At 30.7% G+C, this 23,836-nt stretch overlaps 1 protein-coding gene across 2 annotated transcripts in view; it reads left to right on the top strand.

The window, feature by feature from the left end:
• LOC139510182 (uncharacterized) overlaps positions 1-22,333 on the top strand; it is a 107,064-nt gene extending 84,731 nt beyond the window's left edge. For both annotated transcript variants that reach the window (XM_071296600.1, XM_071296601.1), the window contains 8 exons: positions 2,889-3,148; positions 9,794-9,978; positions 12,371-12,520; positions 12,896-13,014; positions 15,806-16,068; positions 18,673-18,742; positions 19,180-19,376; positions 21,899-22,333. In XM_071296600.1, coding sequence (XP_071152701.1) covers positions 2,889-3,148; positions 9,794-9,978; positions 12,371-12,520; positions 12,896-13,014; positions 15,806-16,068; positions 18,673-18,742; positions 19,180-19,376; positions 21,899-22,197 — 1,543 coding nt within the window. In that variant the 3' untranslated portion in view covers positions 22,198-22,333. The remainder of the gene's footprint in view (positions 1-2,888; positions 3,149-9,793; positions 9,979-12,370; positions 12,521-12,895; positions 13,015-15,805; positions 16,069-18,672; positions 18,743-19,179; positions 19,377-21,898) is intronic.
• The last annotated feature ends 1,503 nt before the right edge of the window (positions 22,334-23,836 follow it).

Here is a 23,836-nt window from a genome sequence, read left to right on the forward strand (position 1 = left end):
TTGGTTGTACGTTTGGATATTTTGGAACTGTATAAAAGTTTTCATATCATTTTGAAGTTGACTTTTTGGATTCGTAAAATTTTGTTGCTTTTGCGTTGTGCTACAAAGATAGAAAATGTCATAACAATTGCCATTACGTTGATGATAATTTTGCTGAAATAATCAAGAATACCATAATATACTTTAGAAATTTACCACATGGCACTGACTCCGAATACATTTTATATGGACATCCACGAACAGCAATAGTTATCCTTTTCTTCACAAAAATCACAAAAAGGCTGAAGTCCGAGGAAAATTCAAAACGGAAAGTCCCTAATCAAATGATAAAACACATCAAACGAATGGACAACAACTGTCATATTCCTAACTTTGAACATGCATTTTCAAATGTAGAAAATAATGGATTGAACCTGGTTTTATAGCGCTAAACTTCTAACTTGTGTGACAGTCGCATCAAATTCTTTTATACTTATAACGGTGCGTTAACAAAACAGACATAATAGGTAAAATTGACAAAATATGCATGGTTACAGCAGTCATCACCATGTCACCATCGCAATCAGAACAAAACAAAACAAATAATAAACAAAGAAGCACAACAAAAACATATATCAAATTCACCAACCACGTTTATAGCTTACCTATTTTTGCATTTAAATCAACCCATAAAGGATTGAAATATTTGAAGTTCTGTGGCTAAATGGCTAGGTTCACATCAACTTTTGTGTAGAATCGCGTGTTAGACGTCAGAATGTAAACGTCACACAGGCTGATATATAAACTAATTTTGTCGTTCAAAGTATTTTCAAAGTTATAATAGAATAACAACATAAAAGCATTGTAATAGAAACATAAAAGTGAAACATCACATATTTACTATGAGAATAAAGCCATAGAGAGTGTAACAGAATATTCATTTTTGGGAATGTTGATAAAATGTAATGGAAATTTATCACAAAGTACTTTAGAGCTGACAAAAAAAGCAAAAAAAGTATTTTTTGCAATAAAATCATATACTAAATCATTGAATAATCTACCTATAAAAGTAGCAAATAATCTTTTTGATTCTTTAGTAAAACCAATTATGACCTATAATTCAGAAGTAACATATTTGGATACATATATTTCTTTTCATCGAGCCAAAAGCAGAGCCTTAACTTCAGGAAAAGAAATTAATCAACTTGATTTTATAGACAAAACCCCCATAGAAAATATGCATCTTAAATTTTGTAAATCTACTCTAGGGATAAGAAAAAATGCATCCAATTTAGGAGCAAGAGTTGAATTAGGAAGATTGCCTATAGAATGTTTTATTAAAACACAAACCCTTTTATATTTAGCTAGACTATATAATAATAATATTAATCCATTATTAAAGGAAGCTTTTTCTCTAGCACAGTCTCTAGATTTGACAGGAACTTACTCATGGTATACATATGCTAAAAATATTGTCAAAGAGACTAAGGTTGACCTTAATATTCTTTCTACTTGTAAGGACATAAAAGATGTAAATAAAATAAAAAACGATATAAAGTTAAAAATGAAAAATAGATATGAAGATTTAATTCAAAATAAATTTCAAAACATCGATGATAAAAGTAAATTTTTTCTCTATAAAAAACTTAAAAAAGATTACAAACTAGAATATTATCTAAATACATCTAATTTTCAGATAAGGAGATTAATCACTAAATTTAGAATAAGTGATCACTCCCTCTTGATTGAAAAGGGGAGATATTTTAAAATCCCAAGAGAGGAACGTCTTTGCCATAAATGTAAAATACTAGAGGATGAGAAACATTTTTTACTATATTGTGAGTATAATAAAACTCTAAGAAATGAATTTTTTCATCACATATGTACAGAAAATAATAACTTTAATAATTTAAATGAAGAAGAAAAAATTCATTATTTACTAAATCCATCATCGCCTTTACAAACAAATAAGTTAGGATCCTTCTTGAAAAAGTCATTAGAACTGAGGGCAGGGGACTCTTAACAACTTGTTTGTTGTTATACATTTTAATGCTGTTGATATTTTGTATGTTTAATATGTATGTATATATGTTTATTGTGTTTATTGTATTAATATATGTTGGTCACAAACTGTAAAGTTTATATGACAATAAAATATTTGATTTGATTTGATTTGAATAATAACATATAACGGGGATATTTCAGTTTCATACTAAACTCTTTATACCATTTAGGACAAATGACATGTTTTTTTTCAAAGTAATTTCCTTATTTTGACTAATGTTTCTTTTGGTTCTTTCTGACGGTTTATAAATTAGAAATGCAAGTTAAATGAAAAGTTCTTCATTAAAATCAGTTCTTTGCCCACTATAACATATCTTTATAACTTACTTAAAACTGTTATTTTTTTGTATACCATTTATACTTGTTTATTCGTAACCCACAACGTATCGTATCATAATAACATTAACAGTACTAATTTGTCGGCGCTCGATGCGCGTTTCGACAATAAAAGTATCTTCACTGATGCTCGAGGACGATTTTTTTTTTAAATTCAAAACTTATTTAAAAACTGAAGAGCCAATAAAACAAAAAGGACAAAAATATGGCCAAAGCAGGGCAAGGAATTAAAGCTATGCATGGTGGAAATACATTCCCTAATTAATAGTTTTTAAATTTTTCAAACAGAAAATTTTATTAACACAATATATGTATTGTATTGCACGAACCGAAGTACTGGCGTGACATCCTTGGGGACTAACAGTCCACCAGCAGACTCTACCCAGTGATAGTAATAACACTCGAGCATCACTGATTCAGAAGAGATTTTTATTGTCGAAATGCACATCTGGTGCAATTAAATTTGGAATCGTGAATTTATCATTATTTGTTTTTTTTTGTTTGAATAGACTATTAGAAGTTATCAACACCATTCCCCGTTTTCTTGATTTACAAGGACAGCCTGGAATTAGATGGGTGAGGGAAAATATTCTCATGGAGGTGTACGATATATCTGCACTATCTTCGACAATCTTTGGTATACAAATCGAAGGAGGCAGTTTCCCGGTAGCATTGACCAACAGTACAATACAGAACTTGATAAACGGATCAAATGTTAACTTAGAAACAGTTGACGCTTCTATTATTCTTCCAGTTGAACTAATTAATAGTGAGTTTATTTAACGGAAAACATGTACAGGAGAAATTAAGAATTTTTAAGGATAAGCTAAAGTACTGGAAACAAACATTAGTTAATTCATACGGAACCCAATTTTTTGCGTCTTCCCTCTGCTGTATCGTACGTGGTAAAGAAAGAATGATGACGTCACAGTTATCAAGGTTGAAATAATTAACGTGACTCATAATACATAACAAGTTCCACCACGTGTTCAAAGCGGGACAACTCCCAAAACGTAAGCCCACTTTCCTCCGATAACCGGATTTATTCTTCATAGGAATAAATCTTATTATCTGAGACAACGTGGGGCCAAATGACATACAAATATATAAAGTAAGAAATATTTTATTTGGCAAAAGTACAAAATTGTACGGCCACGGCTTGACAAAGAATGGGACTGCCGAGAAACATAATTGGCAAGTCCCTAGTATATATATAATTAAACCTTATAGTCCATTCCTTATTCCTTATTTCCACATTATTGTCCATTCCTTATTCCTTATTTCCACATTATTCTTATTCTTTATTTCCACCTTATTGTTATTCCTTATAATGTCATTTCCTTATATATCAATATAATATCCTTATTAACATTATTGCTTCCAAAATATATCGGATGCTGGCCCTGGGAAACAGAAGCTCAGCGGATACATAATTCCATTATAAGAAGCATAATATATTTGTAGATGTTGTGTCGCTATTTTCGCCACATGGTCGAATTCAGTGGCTATGCCAAGAGTTATTGGACACTGAGTTCGACCACCGCCACAAATGCGGTAGCGACACAACACACCCGCCGTGACCGTACTTTTAAATGACCACACACATATATTTATATTTAAATTACCCTGTAATGAAATAAGAAAAAAAAAAAACAATTGCCCACATGAGATAAAGTAACGCCGTCAGATGTGAATATATCGGGCTTATTATATATTTCATACTATTTTATGTAACAACCTCCCAATTGTATATATAGCTGAGCGGCAAAGGTGTACATTCTTGTGGCTGCTTTATTTATGCTTATTGGTTTTTACCATATCTCCGATTCAAAATGAAACTGAATCCATTATTCCTACATGTATTCAAACTTTTAAAACTTAGAACACATGAACACTGGTACTTGTCACCAAAGTCAGAGAATAAGGAGACTTTAACCTTTGGTTTTTGCATTTTATATTTTTTAACAAATAAATTAGACAATATTCTAGTTTAGTTTCTGTTATTTCTATACATGTACCATGACAAAATTGATCCGTTTTTGAGAATGGGATAACAATAATAGCAAAATTTTTCAACGTGATCTTTCTTTACGGATAACAGTTAGCTGTCCTATAAACCCATTTAATTTGTTTCAAGTGACATATAAGCAATAAATATAGTTGCATGCAATAAAAATGCCTTAAGTCATTCTAAAAGTGGTGGCCAAATGATATCATAATTATACAATTTACGGAACGCTTCGAAAGCCACTAGACATGTACACTATGTTTCTGATGTATCTACTTGATACAAATAAAAAATACTAAAAAGGAACAATTTACAGACACTGTGTCCTATCAATGTATCTACTTGATACAAACTAAATTATCCTTAAAATACACAATTTACAGACACCGTGTCCTATCAATGTATCTACTTGATACAAACTAAATTATCCTTAAAATACACAATTTACAGACACTGTGTCCTATCAATGTATCTACTTGATACAAACTAAATTATCCTTAAACAACACAATTTACAGACACTTTGTCCTATCAATGTATCTACTTGATACAAACTATATTATCCTTAAAAGACACAATTTACAGACACTGTGTCATATTCAATGTATCTACTTGATACAAACTAAATTATCCTTAAACAACACAATTTACAGACACTGTGTCCTATCAATGTATCTACTTGATACAAACTAAATTATCCTTACAAGACACAATTTACAGACACTGTGTCCTATCCATGTATCTACTTGATACAAACTAAATTATCCTTAAAATACACAATTTACAGACACTGTGTCCTATCAATGTATCTACTTGATACAAACTAAATTATCCTTAAAAGACACAATTTACAGACACTTTGTCCTATCAATGTATCTACTTGATACAAACTATATTATCCTTAAAAGACACAATTTACAGACACTGTGTCATATTCAATGTATCTACTTGATACAAACTAAATTATCCTTAAACGACACAATTTACAGACACTGTGTCCTATCAATGTATCTACTTGATACAAACTAAATTATCCTTAAAAGACACAATTTACAGACACTGTGTCATATCAATGTACCTACTTGATACAAACTAAAATATCCTTAAAAGACACAATTTACAGACACTGTGTCATATCAATGTATCTACTTGATACAAACTAAATTATCCTTAAAAGACACAATTTACACACACTGTATCCTATCAACATATCTACTTGATACAAACTAAATTATCCTTAAAAGACACAATTTACATACACTGTGTCATATCAATGTATCTACTTGATACAAACTAAAATATCCTTAAAAGACACAATTTACAGACACTGTGTCCTATCAACATATCTACTTGATACACATTATATTATCCTTAAAAGACACAATTTACAGACACTGTGTCCTATCAACATATCTACTTGAAACAAACTATATTATCCTTAAAAGACACAATTTACAGACACTGTATCCTATCAACATATCTACTTGAAACAAACTATATCATCCTTAAAAGGAACAATTTACAGACACTGTCCTATCAACATATCTACTTGATACAAACTAAATTATCCTTAAACGACACAAATAACAGACAGTGTCATATCAATGTATCTACTAGATACAAACTAAATTATCCTTAAAAAACACAATTTACATACACTGTCCTATCAACATATCTACTTGATACAAACTATATTATCCTTAAAAGACACAATTTACAGACATTGTCCTATCAATGTATCTACTTGATACAAACTAAATTATCCTTAAAAAACACAATTTACAGACACTGTCCTATCAACATATCTACTTGATACAAACTATATTATCCTTAAAAGACACAATTTACAGACATTGTCCTATCAATGTATCTACTTGATACAAACTAAATTATCCTAAAAAGACACAATTTACAGACACTGTGTCCTATCAACATATCTACTTGATACAAACTATATTATCCTTATAAAAAGACACAATTTACAGACACTGTCCTATCAACATATCTACTTGATATAAACTGTATTATCCTTAAAAGACACAATTTTCAGACACTGTGTCCTATCAACATATCTACTTGATACAAACTATATTATCCTTAAAAGACACAATTTACAGACACTTGTGTCCTATCAACATATCTACTTGATACAAACTATATTATCATTAAAAGACACAATTTACAGACACTGTCCTATCAACATATCTACTTGATACAAACTATATTATCCTTAAAAGACACAATTGACAGACACTGTCCTATCAACATATCTACTTGATACAAACTATATTATCCTTAAAAGACACAATTTACAGACACTGTCCTATCAACATATCTACTTGAAACAATCTATATTATCCTTAAAAGACACAATTTACAGACACTGTGTCTTATCAATGTATCTACTTGATACAACTATATTATCCTTAAAAGACACAATTTACAGACACTTTGTCCTATCAATGGATCTAATTGATACAAACTAGATTATCCTAAAAAGACACAACTTACAGACGATGTTTCCTACCAGAATATCTCCTTGATACAAACTAAGTTATTCTAAAAAGACATAATTTACAGACACTGTGCCATAACAATGTATCCGCTTGATACAAACTAAATTATCCTAAAATGACACAATTAACAGACACTGTGTAAATATTCGTCCTGATAGATATGCCTGAAATATTTGCCACTGGACATTAAGCAACCAACAATCAATCAATCCTATTAAAATATCAACTTAGTACAGAGAAAATTTGTGGTCTAATAAATTATCTGAATTAATGAAATAAATATTGGAATACCCTTTAACAAGCATTGTAATAGTAATTTCAAACAGAAACTAGAAGATTTCTACAAAATTAAATTAAATTTGAACTATCTAAGATAAAAGATGGAAACTGTGGTTAACTTTTTATTTATCACTAAATTATGAATAAGTGCACACTCATTATCAATAGAAACTGGTAGGTATGCAAGACCAACACTACCCTCTAATGAGAGATTTTGTAAATTTTTGCACTGGAAGCACGGATACACAAAATATTTTAACATGTATGTATTCGGTTAAGTAAGGTGCATCTTCTAAATGTACACCAACATAAATACTTATGTAAATAAGGAAAGCATCTATCCATGTGTTAATATCAGTAATCTTTTTACTTAGTTTAGTTTGGATAATCAGCTGTCCATTTGTATCTACTGTTCTGTGCCTGAATTTGTATTAAAGCAATATATACCTAAATCTACATATTCACCATTAATTATTTTGTTCCGAGTTTTGTGAAACATTTAAACATAGATTATCATTTGCACTAGTTATTGGCAAATATTAGAACTTTGTGTTATACCTGTATTCGATAGTTGCCTTTCATTGACTGAGTCAGGAGATGTAACACTAACAGAAGCTGGAGAGTGAATAAGGGCATTGTCATTGACAATCTGAACAACTTCATTCCTAAGTTCTGGAGTCATCATACATGTAGCTAAAACTTGCGTGGAAGTATGCTGTCCAACGACATTGCTAGATCTGTTTCCCAACGGTGTCGGTACGCCCCTCTGCTGTACCCTGTGCCTTTGGCTGCATTTATAAGGACTTTTAAAGGGCCTTTGTGACATACGATATGCTTTCCCGATTTCCATAAGATGTTTGGTTTTTAAAACTGAAAAATTACTACAATAATATTAGTGAAACGACCGTTGAAAAGTTATAATATCTATACAACTCGTCTAAACATCAACCCAACAATGTTAGATCTGTATATTTTATAAACTTCATACATTTATTCATTATTGGTTTCTCTTTAAATTGCTTGCTGTGTAGCAGATGAAACATTTCATATAACGATAGTTTTAAAATCGCAGACGTCCATGCGACACGTGTCTTTAAAACCATGTGCGCAGTTTTTATCTGAAATTACGGGTCTGTTAAAATTTCTATTTTTGGAAATATAATTCATGATTTCCACTGAATTAAACCAACAATTAAAAATTTACAATGAAATATTTAGAAACTCTTTACAGAAGAAACAACAAAAGATATAAAATCTTTAACACTATTTTATACTGGATCAAAACCATGTGCTTTTCCTATCTTTCAAACTTTCCGAACCTTTCCAGTAAAATAAGATTTTTTGAAAGACATCCATTTCATATACCAAATCAAAGAAATATTATTAACTTTTGAAACAAACATTAGTTAATTCATACGGAACCCAATTTTTTGCGTCTTCCCTCTGCTGTATCGTACGTGGTAAAGAAAGAATGATGACGTCACAGTTATCAAGGTTGAAATAATTAACGTGACTCATAATACATAACAAGTTCCACCACGTGTTCAAAGCGGGACAACTCCCAAAACGTAAGCCCACTTTCCTCCGATAACCGGATTTATTCTTCATAGGAATAAATCTTATTATTGTGGAACCAAATAAGTGTTTTTTTCCAAAAATAGATTCCAAAATAGATTCAACCAATAAGCAGTAAAGGTATACACGTTGTATTTTTTAGAGAAAAAATGATGCATTAGACATTTACGCATACATTGATTGAGTTGGAATAGTTCTATACAAATGTTGCTTTGAATATATATTTTATAATCGTCAGGATACTGTTTTTCAAAAAAAATGTTTCTCTGGTATCTTTCTCACCTCTTTTACACAATCCGTTTTTTGTCACGCCTGTTCAAATTTGATGTGTATGTGTTGGCCTCAAACTATTGTATAAAGCCTTATCTTCAATAAGGTAGAAAAACTTGGTATTCCTGCATTTCTGGATGGAAATTTGTCTCATTGGTTTTCTTATTCTTCTACTTAGTACTGTGGCAAAAGTTTAATTCACTGTATATTATTTTTTTTTATTATTTTGTGCGAGTACAATTATAGTCATAGTGAGAGTTTGAATGAATCTGTTTTAAGAAAATCTTTCCCCATTGATTTACAGACAGGATAAACAGTAAACATACGTTTTCCAATAATTGAAGTGTCTTTATCATTTATCATGCTGGGCGTCGCTATAAGTCAAGATTTTTTTTATCTAAATGTATCTTTTCTTACCTAAGAACAAAAACTGAATTAGAAATAATATTCATTTCTAAAAGATCGATTATAGCAAATCAAATTGCTTCTCGTTCTTTTTTGCAAGATTTGTTTTCAACTACATAAGTTTCGTCATCTCATGTCGTCAAAATTTAATATAATAGAATTAAAGACATTGTTATCTATTGTGCTCTTTTGACTAATTAAAAGACTTCTGTATGTTTTTGCCTTGAAGTACTTGACTCTAAATACTGGGACTGTGACGTGCAGTACCTTTTTTTTTCGTTGTAAAGACGAAATTGCACATCAACCATCGTCTTTATTTATACATATATTGTGTAAGGTATTATATTTGTCTTAAATTACAGAATTTCCAAATGCCACAAGAATATCTTTCAATATATACAGAAATTGGAATTTGTTTTCTGTACGATCAGATGTCCGACAGTACCTACCAAACAGCAGAGTTATTGCATCAAGTATTTTTATAGATGGAATTCCTGTTCGTTCTCTTGGTGAATACAAAGTTCAGACTCTGTTTTATCCGACTGCGGTAAGTAAATTTTGGAATTTCATGTTCTGTTACTATAGACTGAAACGTATTTGTCGATATCAATATTTGTTCATTCTAGTCCATTTAATTTCAATCGATGCTGCTTTTATATACTAGTATGTTCAGTTCTAATATAACATTTCGTCCACGAGGGTATCACCAGCCCAGTAGTCAGCACTTCTGTGTTGACATGAATATACATGAATATCATTATATTGTCATTTTTATAAATTAACTGTTTGCAAAAGTAGGGTAAATTCTATATACTTATGATTTTCTTATCCAAAGCATAGATTACCTTCGCCGTATTTGGTACAACGTTTTGGAATTTGGTTCCTCAATTGTCTTCAACTTTACACTTGTTTGACTTTTTAAGCTACTTCGATCTAAGCGTCATTAACGAGTCTTATGTAGACAAAACGCGCGTCTGGTGTATCAGATTATAATCATGATACCTTTGATAACTTTGTATATTTAACAAAACGTTGTGCGAATGTTTGACAAGTTTGTAACCATTTATTATTTATAAGTAAAAACACTGCATACCAACACCATCTGCATGTCTTTATATAGCATGAGTAATGCTACAAACAAATATTAAGCAGGCTTGAAATATTTCAATCGACTATATATAAGAAAGCAATACCTTTACTGATGTGAAACCTATGACCATTAAAAATAGCCATCCTTCATATTATCAGGTCTCTGATTGTCTCAAAACGACAACATAACACATAAAAAATATATATATAAAAGTCTACGAACTGTGCAAGTTCAGCGGCTTAGTCCAATATTTTGGCACAATTGATCACTTACTGGTAAAAGCATGAAATTTTGCAGCAGATTGTGAGTTATGATGATGATAACCATTTTTGGATATTGAGCCATCTAAAAAAAAATCACAATGGCTGCCAAAATCCAAAATGGCCGCCATGTGTCGAATGGCTAATTTCTTTATTATGCAAAAATACTGCTTAAAGAAAAGAATAAATGTTTCGGACAATGCAGCTATATGGATGATACGCGTATGTTCATAATCGTATATGCCTGGACCATACAAATACAAGTGTGTTTCGGGAAATTAAAAGGATGAATATTGATTAAAACGTTTTATCTTTTATATTCTAAATTTCATAAAGTTCATTTGAGTTGTCGCAATTTTTTTTTATAAAATTGAAAATGTTAGTTGTAAATCATATCGTCATCACCGTTACATTAATAGAAAAACAAAATTATAACGATGAGTAGCCCTGTGAAAATTCTAAAAAATTTAGTTAAATAGGGCGTGTGGTGATTTGACACATACATGTATGTTATGTACGGTAGGACGTCGCAATGAGAAGTCCATAATTTTGTGAATTAAACTTGGTTTTTTTTAGCTAACTAAAACTTCCACTTGTTTGGCAGTCGCATAGAATCAACTGAAGACAATCTCTTAAGTGAAAAATAGAAAAAAATATTTTCAGTTTTCCGTAATTTACTGATAATTGCACTTGTTTTGTTTTTCAGGCTCAATTTAAAGTTTTTTAGTCAGCCTTCACTTCACGATATTTTTTTTTAATTTGGACAGACGCCAATTAATATCCTAAATATATACTATCCAGAGAAAAAAAAATGAATATTTTGTGTATGGTACTGATGAATTGACTGTTAACAATGAGATACAGTCTTGGATTAAAGTTTGTTACACATCAATTACTTTGACCAACCTTCATAGAATTTTTATGAAACTATTTTATGATTAATATTATGTCTGAAGCAAACTATTAAAAACACATTTTTTTCATTTCCAATACTTTTCTGGAAAAAAAATCTTTTTTACTGCTAATATATAGACAGTTTTTTTTCTTAATAAATTTGTAACCCTTTATGGATTGCGAGAAGTGATTTTCTTTACCAAGATATAGTCACTGATGAGTCTTATGAAGACGAAACGCGCGTCTGTCGTACTAAATTATAATCCTGGTACCTTTGATAACTAATAGCATCTATAAAAAATATTTTTTTCTAAATTCTAAACTCACTTGTTGGATAACTTGGCATAACTGGAAGCATTAGAAAAAGGGACGCTGACCAATATTTTTTAAATATATTTTTCAAAAATGTATGATAAAATCTATATTTAGGAAAAGTTTAAAAAAAACTATGTGATGAAACATATAGTGACAATAAAATTAGATGGTCGCATCTGTGATACTTCTGTATTTCATTGTTGTACTTTATTAGCATATGATATGAATCCGTATACTGCATATTCTTTTATAGCAATAGTTATGTAAACAACATTGAATAACTGTGATCACAAATTGTATGCAACTGTTGTGTGTTCTCGTTCGGCCAGAATGTTAGATTATTTATTGGTTGAAAAATTATAATTAATCTCCGCTTGCAGGACGTCGAATCTTCCGTATGTGGATATTGGAACTACGACCTCTATGATACATCTGGTGGATGGGCCACCGACGGTTGTCAGTTGAATAAAACAGAATATGGACGATATGTTTGTGTTTGTGATCATTTGACAAATTTTGCAGTGATTGTGGTAATATAAGATGAATTAGAAAAACTTGTTTTCGGTCATTGTACTTTATATTCTGTCCTTATCTACATTTAAACGACTAATGTAAAGCGTCTCATATTCTTGTCGACTTATATCCTCATAATGTTTTCATTTTTTTTCTTCAAAACTTCCCTATTCGACAAAAAAGAAGTGTCGATAATTTTACACGTTAATAAGCTAATGTGAATGATAAATTGTTTGTTTTAAGAAAATGTATTTCACAGAACTGAATTAGACAAAAACGTGTTTTAAATCAGTATGACCATATAGTTGTCTGAATATATTATATTGAAGTCATTTGACTCATGATAATTTTGAAGTGTCACAAATAATGTCTCTGTTCTTTTATTTTTTCAGAATATTGGTGGCCAAGATAATTTAGTGGAATCTCTAGCCATGGACATTATATCTTGGATTGGCCTAATACTTTCCATAATTGGATTATCGCTTACTATAGTTTCATTCATTGTTTTTAAGTAAGAAATTTTCAATCTTAAATTTTCGGTAATTAGATTTTTTCAAACTTTTACATAGCTGAATGAATGTTAGCAAGTAATTTGTATTTAAGGATATCAATATTGAATAATGCCTAGGTAATCGATTTATGATTTTCGTCTTAAACTCATCAAAAATACCAACTAACATCAGCATCAGCCGTTCATATTATTATAATTTTAAAACTATAATGGAAAATATATGGATGAGTTGTTATAAAGGCCAAGTACGTAGTTACGGAGCGATAAGTGATCACCACTTTTACTGTAGTACTAAATATGTAGTTGTTGCTCAGATGAGTTTACTGGAGTTGTTTTAGTTTTCTGTCCTGTTGTGTAAGATCAATAGATACATAGGTGTGTGTGTGTGTTTGGTTTTTTTTTTTATTTCATACGTTTTTGCAGTTACTAGTATATCTTTATTCCCATAAAGCAATGCATTACATCGGTACAGAGACAACAAATACAGACATTTAATTTTTAAAATATGTACAAACAATTGAGAGAGGTTACATTAGTTACAAAAAAAAGAGAAAAGCTTTTTCAGAATTGGTTTTCTTGTACTTGACATAAGTTCAGAGAATTTGCCTGTATTTTGACTTTTTGTAACATATGCAGTCATTGCATTCAAATATATAATTATATTCGTCACCAACCTACACTAACTACCAATTTAAACAAAAACGTTGCTCCCATCCGGAAATCAGGAAGGTATCCATCGTGGATAGACGAAAATAAGTGAATGCTCTCAAGTATTCAACATTATCACACTCCGTATTTGTGTAGTCTTGTTCTGTGTATTGTATTACAGTATATTTTTAACGGTGATCATGATTCTTGTCATATTTTTCTTATGATATTGCTGTAACAAGTTATGCATATCATCAACGAAAACACTAACGTATTTGCTACATCATTGCAATGTTAAACAATGACTTGAATAGAAGGTGTTTCTGGTCATTTAGGAACTAACAATAATGATGTTAAACATGGCATACTTTTTAAATACGAAAACGAAATAAAAGTAATATCATTTCATTGGTAACTGAAAAAATATAAATGTATTTATTTAGAGTTAGAACAATTAAAAGCATGCATATAGTAACCTAAAACAGTATGGTGCAATAAAAATAGTTCTGGTTGAACAGCCACTAACAACACTTTCCGTGTAAATATATTGCAGCTTGGATAAACCAGTCAAAAGATGAATACTATTGCACAACAACAATTATTAGTTGCCTAAAGATGTAATTTTAACCGACTATTTGGTACTGATATGTTTAGAATATTAGCAATGTGATTAAAGGTTTAAAACGGTTAAACAGATTTCCTTCTACGTTATATTTGCTTTCAAACCACAACGTTGCTTAGTGTAGACTAAACAGAATGTCTAACTTCCCTTTGATTTTCAAATGATACTATTTTTTAGTGACTTTTGTTTCGCTACGTAAGTGTTAAATACTACAAGCTTCAATGTTGAAGACAATACCATGTTTGATTTTATCAGGTTTTATTGGGATGAGTTGGTAAATCCAAAAGTTTTCTATTCTTATCATGTTGTTTTTGTAAAAGAAATTGGAATTCCAACATATCCATATATGTACGGACAATCAGTTTCAAATGAATTGATTTTTTTTATCACATATATGTAGTGCTGCTTATTTTTAACAAGTCGTGTTTTCACTTTAATCTTTCGTTTTAGCATATTGAAGGTCATTTTTTAAATATTTTAATATTTTGAAGTAATCGTCTTTGAATAGGCCCTGACTGTCGTGTCGCCTTTTTTTTTCTGCCAGAACAGCATTAAACTATTACTAATGAATCCGTCATTGTTTTCCACGACCCAGAATCCCTCTTATAGTCCACTTCTCTTACTTGTACCGCTACGAAATGAATGTCTTTTTAAACAAAGGGATATCGAAAGGAGAAAGGATTCGTGTACAATGGTTTATTCATATAAAGGAATGTTTAATTCGTTCATTGTTTCTCCACCTAGTTTCTAACAAACTGGGATATACTAATTGCCTTGTTATGAAACCTGTTATTTATTTTTCTCGTTATATGTGTTTGTCAATTGGAGCCGACTCCGCAATAAACCTGTTCAGATGTAACGCATGTGGATTTAGTTCCACGGAGAATCAAGGAGCCAAAATTAATATTTGTTAAATTGGTCATCAATTATTATAGAAAATTAACAAATGACCCTTAAAAGAATTTACTTTCATTAGAACCTGTTCCTTAAAAGCATTTGACTTTAATCAAACCTTATATTACATTTTTAAACAAAAGTTTAAACTTTTGAACAGATTGGCTTTGGAGGCTTATGAATTTACAAATTTACAATACCAAACATACAACAATTAGACAAGATGTTTTCGCAGACTTTTAATTCATATCATCTGCATTTTCTATTGTATACAGTAGTGCATTATTTCTTTTCCGTTCCATTTTTTTCTCTCGAATAGGTGTCAATTTTTAGTCTATTTGGTTTTGTTGATTGAATGTTTAACGTAGTCTCCCTATCAACGTGGGCAACAGTAGTTTACCGCTGTTCAAATGTTAAAAATCGATTGAGAGAAAACTAAGCTGGGTTACATAGTAAAACTGATAGGAACACATCAACTATAAAAGCAAGAAATTGACTATTGCATTTCTTAAAAGGGTTATTCTATTGAAATAAGTATATTATCATTTTAACTAACTCACTGAGACCCATTGTGAAATTTATTATTCCTCATGTTGTTACTGATACGCTTTTTATCTCTATTTTCAGACACCTTCGTAAAGGCAGAGCACAACAAACTCTTTTCAACCTTGCTTTATCATTGCTCTGTTTTTTAATAATATTTATAGTGGGAATTGGACAAACGCAAGACTTAAAAGGCTGTATAGCAGTTGCTGTGTTGCTTCATTATTTCATTCTTGTTGCATTTATGTGGATGTTGATGGAAGGGATTCTCCAATATTTAAGATTTGTTAAGGTTCTTGGAACCTATATTCCAAACTTTATTCTTAAAACAGCTGTTCCTGCATGGGGTATGTATAAAATAAATGATAGATAATGTAGTGCTTATATTTAGTTATATAAATGCAAATAAAACTATCTTTTTCTTCGTTTCGTAGAACAGCAGATACATTTGCTGGACGGTTCCTCTAGTATGAGTGCAAACGTAATTATCAATGGCGAAGATAAACGAAACGCTTTTCATTCCGCTAATGTTCAAATGTAAACAACAAAAAATATGAGTGGGTTATTAAACTGTTCAATTAACTAATCAAAGATATCAGGATTATCAGGATAGCAAACGAAATTTACAATGATGTGTTCTGCAGATGATCTGTGCAATGTCACGTGCAGACTTTCTAACGGCATACTGTAAAACATGGTATGGTACGATGGTATGGTATGTGTTATGGTATGATGGTATGGTACGAATACCATCATACCATGGTATGCATGAATGGTACCATGGTATGGTATGATGGTATGGTACAAATTACTATACCATGGTACAAATTATTATACCATGGAATAAAGCATGGTATGGTTTTTCAAAAGAGGAAATTTTGAAAAGTTAATAAACCTATTCTTAAACAGGATTTTATAAATTATCTGTTTTCTTTCTTTCTTTTTTGGCCTATTTCAAAACAAAACTTTTTTTGCAAATTGAAATGGTACTTTATTTTTCACAACTACATTAAGGTGCTCTGGGTCAATGTAACTTATCAAAATTTGTTGGAAAACCAACGGTCTAATCTATATAAACAAAACGAGAAACGAGAAACACGTATATATTACATAAACAAACGACAACTACTGTACATCAGATTCCTGACTTAGGACAGGTGCAAACATTTGTTGTTTCTTTGACACATTCCCCGTTTCCATTCTAAATTTTATGAAGGATTTACTATACTTAAAGGCAGTTACATATATGCTGTTTATGTTTCTCCTTTGAGGAAGCACCGTAAAGAAAGAAATGGACTGCAAATTCAATGTGATTAGTGTGAATCTTAAGATTCTTGTAAACAACAGGTACATGTAAGATCAGTTCTCAGAGACAAATTATGTCCAAAAACACTTTAAGTGTCTAGGAACAGATTACAGGAATCCCATTTTCATAAAAACAGTTAACAACATTACAAATTTTAACAGAACAGATAACAGCCAGTGGGTTGAAAACAGTTAACAGTTTAATTTTGTCTAAAATAACAGTTAAAACACAAAGACAAAAACAGGTTAACACAAAAAGGTATTACCCCCCCCCCCCCCTCCTTCCTTGTAGGTCAGTATGTTGATCATTTTCTTATACTTATAGTTCAAAATCAGTCTAACATATAAAGGATACTACATCATTCATTAATATTATTGAGAAATTAGAACCTAATTAGCCTTTTGGTTTCGTATAATATAACAAAGATGTTTACTAATCTTCCTCAAACGTCCTGTTAAACGAGCCCAGGACAGTTTTGAAAAATCAAGCTCCGCGTCATTATAATTGACCTTGAAATCCATTTTAAAGAAACCTATTCTTATCTCTATCTGCACAGAAATAGCTGTCACTCTCAGCATGTATTAAAAAAAAATGAAATAAAGTTGTTTAATAAAATCACACATAATAAAAAAAAAAGAATCATTCGTTGGTTGATATTGTGTATTAACTTCCATAATGCACATTGTTTTTACATATAAATGAAGAAAACAAAATACACTCTACAACATGTGGTATCTATCAACTAACATAGTATTATATAAGTGACAGTTTAATTTGAAAGTATGGTGTTTTCTAATCACCACTGGAGATGCATTCACCTTTTATTCACATTTTTAGTGGAATTTCGTGGCCATAGATGTAGACAGAATATGCAACTGTTTAAAGTGTCATATTTCAAAACAATATAAAAGTTGACCATTGACAGAAGGTTATGCAATAAAACTTTAACTACATTATCTAGATTATAATCTAAAGATATGCAGTACTTCCCAAAATTTTAAAGAATAATTGAATGTGTTAGAACAGGACATTATATCTATCTTATCTTAACTTAATAGTTATCTGAGATGTTTAAATTGAATTTTCTCTCGTTTTCTGTTCACAGCTTTATACATGTAAGTGATAGTCTATCTGGTTTGTCTACATCTATTTTGTAAAATATTATTTTTATAACTAAAACAGATACATAATGTCAACAAATTTAAAAAAAAAAATGATATTTCATATTACCTAAATTAATTTTTAAAAATTTCCTACTTCCATGCTTCATACCATCAAGTTATACCATTGTATAATAATTTGTACCATGGTATAGGAATTCGTACCATGGTATACGAATTTGTACCATACCATCATACCATACCATGGTACCAGTCATGCATACCATGGTATGATGGTATTGGTACCATACCATCATACCATAACACATACCATACCATCATACCATACCATGTTTTACAGTATGCCCTTTCTAACTACTGATATATAACCCTCAATGTTAATACTTGTTGTTTGTTTTTCTTCATATTTCCAGTTACAATTTTGCGTGAAATCATTACCCTTTAAAGAGATGTTAAAAATAAAGGTTTTTTTTATGTTTTGTTTTTAAATTTTGACAATTCAACGTATGTTATATCTTTTTAAGGGATTCCTTTGATACCTGTGATCATTGTATTAGCTTATGATCATGAATTATATATTGGTGGAAACAAGGCGTAAGTACAAATTTTATCATTGTCTAACATTGACATGTATTGGGTTATGATCATGAACTTTATATTGGCGGAAACAAGGCGTAAGCACAAATTTTATCATTGTCTGTCATAGACATGCATTAGCGTATGATCATGAATTATATATTGGTGGAAACAAGGCGTAAGTATTAATTTTATCATTGTCTGCCATTTACATGTATTAGCTTATGATCACGAATTATATTTTGGTGGAAAAAAGGCGTAAGTACAAATTTTATCATTGTCTGCCATAGACATGTAGAAGTTTAGGATAATGAACTATATATTTAAACGTCTTCCTGAATATAATACCGAACATGAAAAAAAATTAAAAAATGATAAGAACATGATCAAACCAAGATATAAAATATATTTCATAGATGTTATTTGGTTTTCAAATTTTTACTTTATCTTTGTAGATGTTGGATGTCGCTTTCTGCATTCTATTATGCATTTATAATACCAGTTGGGGTTATAATTTTGGCCAATATTATTATTTTTATAATGATACTTAAAAACTTATGGGGCCGATCAAAAGGACTTCAGTCAAATCAGTCAGAGAAAAAGAGAGCAATGATGAATCTTCGTGCTTCATTGACAGTATTAGTTCTTCTAGGTAAGAACAAATGTAATTTATACTACATTGTATTATTCAATTATGAGAAGGGAGAAAAAAAACCAGTAAAATCGATAAATGCAAAAGGGCAAAGCATCTGTCACTAATCGTCCGCAGATTTTTAACTTTAAAATTATATCAGATAAACAAACACTTAGATTTCGATTATATATCAACCTATTGTGTTGCTTTTACGTTTCGAAACTCGTGTTTTAAAACTAGCAATGTTATTTTTCTGGTTTCAATACTTTTGTGTCATTCTCACATTAACTTAAATATATAATGTGTAAATATTCTCTCGTCTCATTTTGATTGATTTGTATTCATAGTATTATCATGTAATAGCAAGAAAGTACCGTCACACCGATTCCCTATGTTTATTTAGCATGTTTAGCGTGAAGAAAATCGAATCCATCAGATGTGTTTCTGTTCCAGAGCGTATGAGTGTTTGGATCGTACGCGTACTTTTTCAAAATACTCATACGGTCTGACTAATATTTAGAAGTTGGTCAGGTTTATTAAATACAAATGCATATTACAGATCAACATAACTGAACTCTCAAAAAAGTTCAATTGTTATTGAAATAAAAACTCTATATTTTATCTATTTAAAAAAAATCACGCTAATCAACTCTGTTAATCTCTTGTATTTAGCATGTCGATTAGTTATACATTAATTCAATTATAATCACTGAAATTGAAGACATCTGAAGTAAACACTATGGGAGGACAGTTGTTTAAAATGTTTAGCAACTTTACAAAAAAATGCGTATGCAAAGGACCTAGCATGAACTGCAAACATGTACATTTTTGAATGTAAAAAATATTATGTTACTTGTTGTATCAAGTGTCACCTTGGGCAAGTATACCAAAATAGGATTCAGATAAATTAAATGTTTAATTTCAATTGTACGTTTGTTCAGTTTATCCATCTAATTGTAATAGTAACAATTTGTAAAACTAAAAATAAAGATTGTGATAAATTGTTTAGATATAACCAATATAATCCAATCACATTTATGGTCAGCTCGTACTGGACCATACGCGTATATTCATACGGTCCGACCGTACGCATATGGTCGGACCGTACGAGTATACCTATACGGTCCTGACCGTACGCATACGGTCCAATTACTCATATGGTCTGGAACATTAACAAGTACAAATCTGGATACAGCAAATGTTCCTTTGCTTTACAGCATTAATGTTCAGTGATGGAAATAATTATCCAACAATTGTTAAATAGAAGTAAAATTCGATACAGATTGTCCAATTGGAATTATCGAAATATATTGTTTATATAATTTTCTGAGTATGTTTTTTGAGAAGTCGCAAACGATTCATTACTGATTTCTTTCATATTGCTTTTTGGACTTTACTTATCACTTGATGTCCTTCGTCCATCGTCGTCCGTAAAATGCAAGATTTGTCTCTTATCATGAAAACAGCTACATGCAGACAAAATTCTACATGGACGAAACTTTTCAGATTGTTAAGAACTACCACCGGTCTAGTCATATCAAACATGTCAGACGACTCCTAATAGGAGTTATTGTCCTGAATGATGAAATTTACTTTGTATACATGTTTGTCCATATCTTGAAAACAATCAGAGATAAGATAGAGACCTTAATAAGCAAAAAAGATCAGCAAGACAATATTAATAAATAGGTCAGCCGATATCGACAGTCAACTCTCTAATATGAGTTATTGTCCTTTATTGGTGATGTTTTCCAAAGTTTTGTGTGTTTTGTTTATTTACTTGAAACTATGATAACAGATAAAACTATAAAAGCAAAAATGGTCAGCAAGACATAATCTACAAATAAGGAAATAAAATATTATTGCTGAAATTGTCAGTTGACTATTTTACAGGGGTTATATATGTCCTTTAAATAACGATTTTTTTCCACTTGTATGTGTGTTTGACAACTATGTTGAAAACTGTTAACATATATATTGAAAATATGAATAGCAATAGTGATAGGTGAAATTAGATCTACCGTAAGTCTATATTGCTGAAATTGTTTGACTCAAATCACCTTAAATGATGTTAACTAATTTGTTTGGTATTTTTGCCTATTATCTTAACGAAACTATAACAGATGGAGAAAATTAAATGATCAACAAGACGATCTACAAATAAGCCAACAAATCCTCGCAATATGCAATGATTGTTTACCATGTGTTGCCTAGTGTCATGAAAACTAAAATATAGAGAAGTAGAAACTTTAAAATGTAAAAATGATCAGCAGAACAATTTCTACAAATACATTTACATTACTGCATCCTTTATGAGAATTTTAACCAAATAAAGGCATCAGTAATATACTGTATACCGCTGTTCAAAAAGTTGAGATTGTTGAAGACACTGGCTCTCTATAAAAATCATAGGTACTTAAAAACTAAATCTCATTTAGTTGTCTCTCTCGATCAAACGAACGATAGATTCATCACGTCGTAAAACTCGATGGTTAATTAATTGCGTAGTATGTAAAATGTAGAGTATCTATATTTTTCAGGATTAACATGGATTTTTGGATTTTTTACAATAGAGAAAGCAAGTATAGTCTTCCAGTACATTTTTACTATTTTGAATGTCTTACAAGGATTTATTATTTTCATTCTTTTCACTGCAAGAGAAAAGAGAGTTCGTCAAAATTGGCAGAAACTTTGTTGTAAACGAACAACAAAAGAAAAATATTTGCAGAGCGACACAAATACTGACCGCAATAGAAGCAAAGATAGAATCTTAACAAGCAGTACAAATGACGATACAAAGTTTACTGGGGAAGATCAGAATACTAGTAGTTGTATTTAGTAGTATAAACGAACTTGCATTTGCAGAAGAAAAAAATACTTGAATCTGAGATGTAGCAGAGTGTCATGATTTTTTTCGTTGAGAAAAAACTACCACATTATCCAACGACAATTATATTTTTGGTTTATAGTTTGAATAAAGCTATAAAACATAATGTACTATATAATTACATAACTTGTACTTTTTGTTACATTCTATTGTAACTGAACGTTTAGAAGTTTTTTGTTTCGATAATGATTGTTCTGTGCATACAAATGTATATATTTTTTTGAAATACATTCCTTTTCTAGATTGTTGTCTCTCAATTGGCCAAATAGTATAATATCTTATTTATAGAAATGTTTAATGAACCAAACATGCTTTTAGTTTTTTAGTTTGATTTGTAAATAAAAAATTATTATTATGGGCTCTTTTTTATATAGCTAAGCGGTATGGTTGGAAAATGTACATATCTGTCTGGCCGGTTTCATTAAAAAAAGTTTAATTGTTTCAATTATAGGTTTTTGTAGTTTTTCAGTTAATCAAAAACAGTACGAAATTGCGTTGTCAGTTTGTTTTCGACTTGTGAGGTAGAGGTTCCCTCTTGTACTATTATATTATTCATTTATGTATTCTTGCATTTATTTGTACTGTATTCCTCTCATGTAATGTTGTCATTTTAGCGTTATATTTAAAATTGCCATAAGTCGTGAGGTTAAGCTAGCCACAAAACCAGGTTCAGCCCACCATTTCTTCTTAAAATGTCCTTACCAAGTGGGGAATATGACAGTTGTTATCTAATAGTTCGTCCCCATGTATGTTGCATTGTCGTTTTTAGCTCCCCTAGCCCAAAGGGCCAAGTGAGCTTTTCCCATCACTTGGCGTCCGGCGTCCGACGTCGTCGTAAACTTTTACAAAAATCTTCTCCTCTGAAACTACTGGACCAATTTTAACCAAACTTAGCCACAATCATCATTGGGGTATCTAGTTTAAAAAATGTGTGGCGTGACCCCGCCAACCAACCAAGATGGCTGCCATGGCTAAAAATAGAACATAGGGGTAAAATGCAGTTTTTGGCTTATAACTCAAAATCAAAGCATTTAGAGCAAATCTGACGGGATAAAATTGTTTATCAGGTCAAGATCTCTCTGCCCTGAAATTTTCAGATGAATTGGACAACCGGTTGTTGGGTTGCTGCCCCTGAATTGGTAATTTTAAGGAAATTTTGATGTTTTTGGTTATTATCTTGAATATTATTACAGATAGAGATTAACTGTAAACAGCAATAATGTTCAAAAAAATAAGATTTACAAATAAGTCAACATGACCGAAATAGTCAGTTGACCCCTTTAGGAGTTATTGCCCTTTATAGTCAATTTTTAACCATTTTTCGTAAATCTAGGTAATCTATTACAAAAATCTTCTCCTCTGAAACTACTGGGCCAAATTAATCCAAACTTGGCCACAATCATCTTTGGGGTCTCTAGTTTAAAAAATGTGTGGCGTGACCCGGTTAACTAACCAAGATAGCTGCCATGGCTAAAAATAGAACATAGGGGTGAAATGTAGATTTTGACTTATATCTCTGAAACCAAAGCATTTAGAGCAAATCTGACATGGAGTAAAATCATTCATCAAGTGAAAATCTATCTGCCCTGAA

This window comes from Mytilus edulis, chromosome 2 (genome assembly GCF_963676685.1).
Source record: "Mytilus edulis chromosome 2, xbMytEdul2.2, whole genome shotgun sequence".
Taxonomy (NCBI): domain Eukaryota; kingdom Metazoa; phylum Mollusca; class Bivalvia; order Mytilida; family Mytilidae; genus Mytilus; species Mytilus edulis.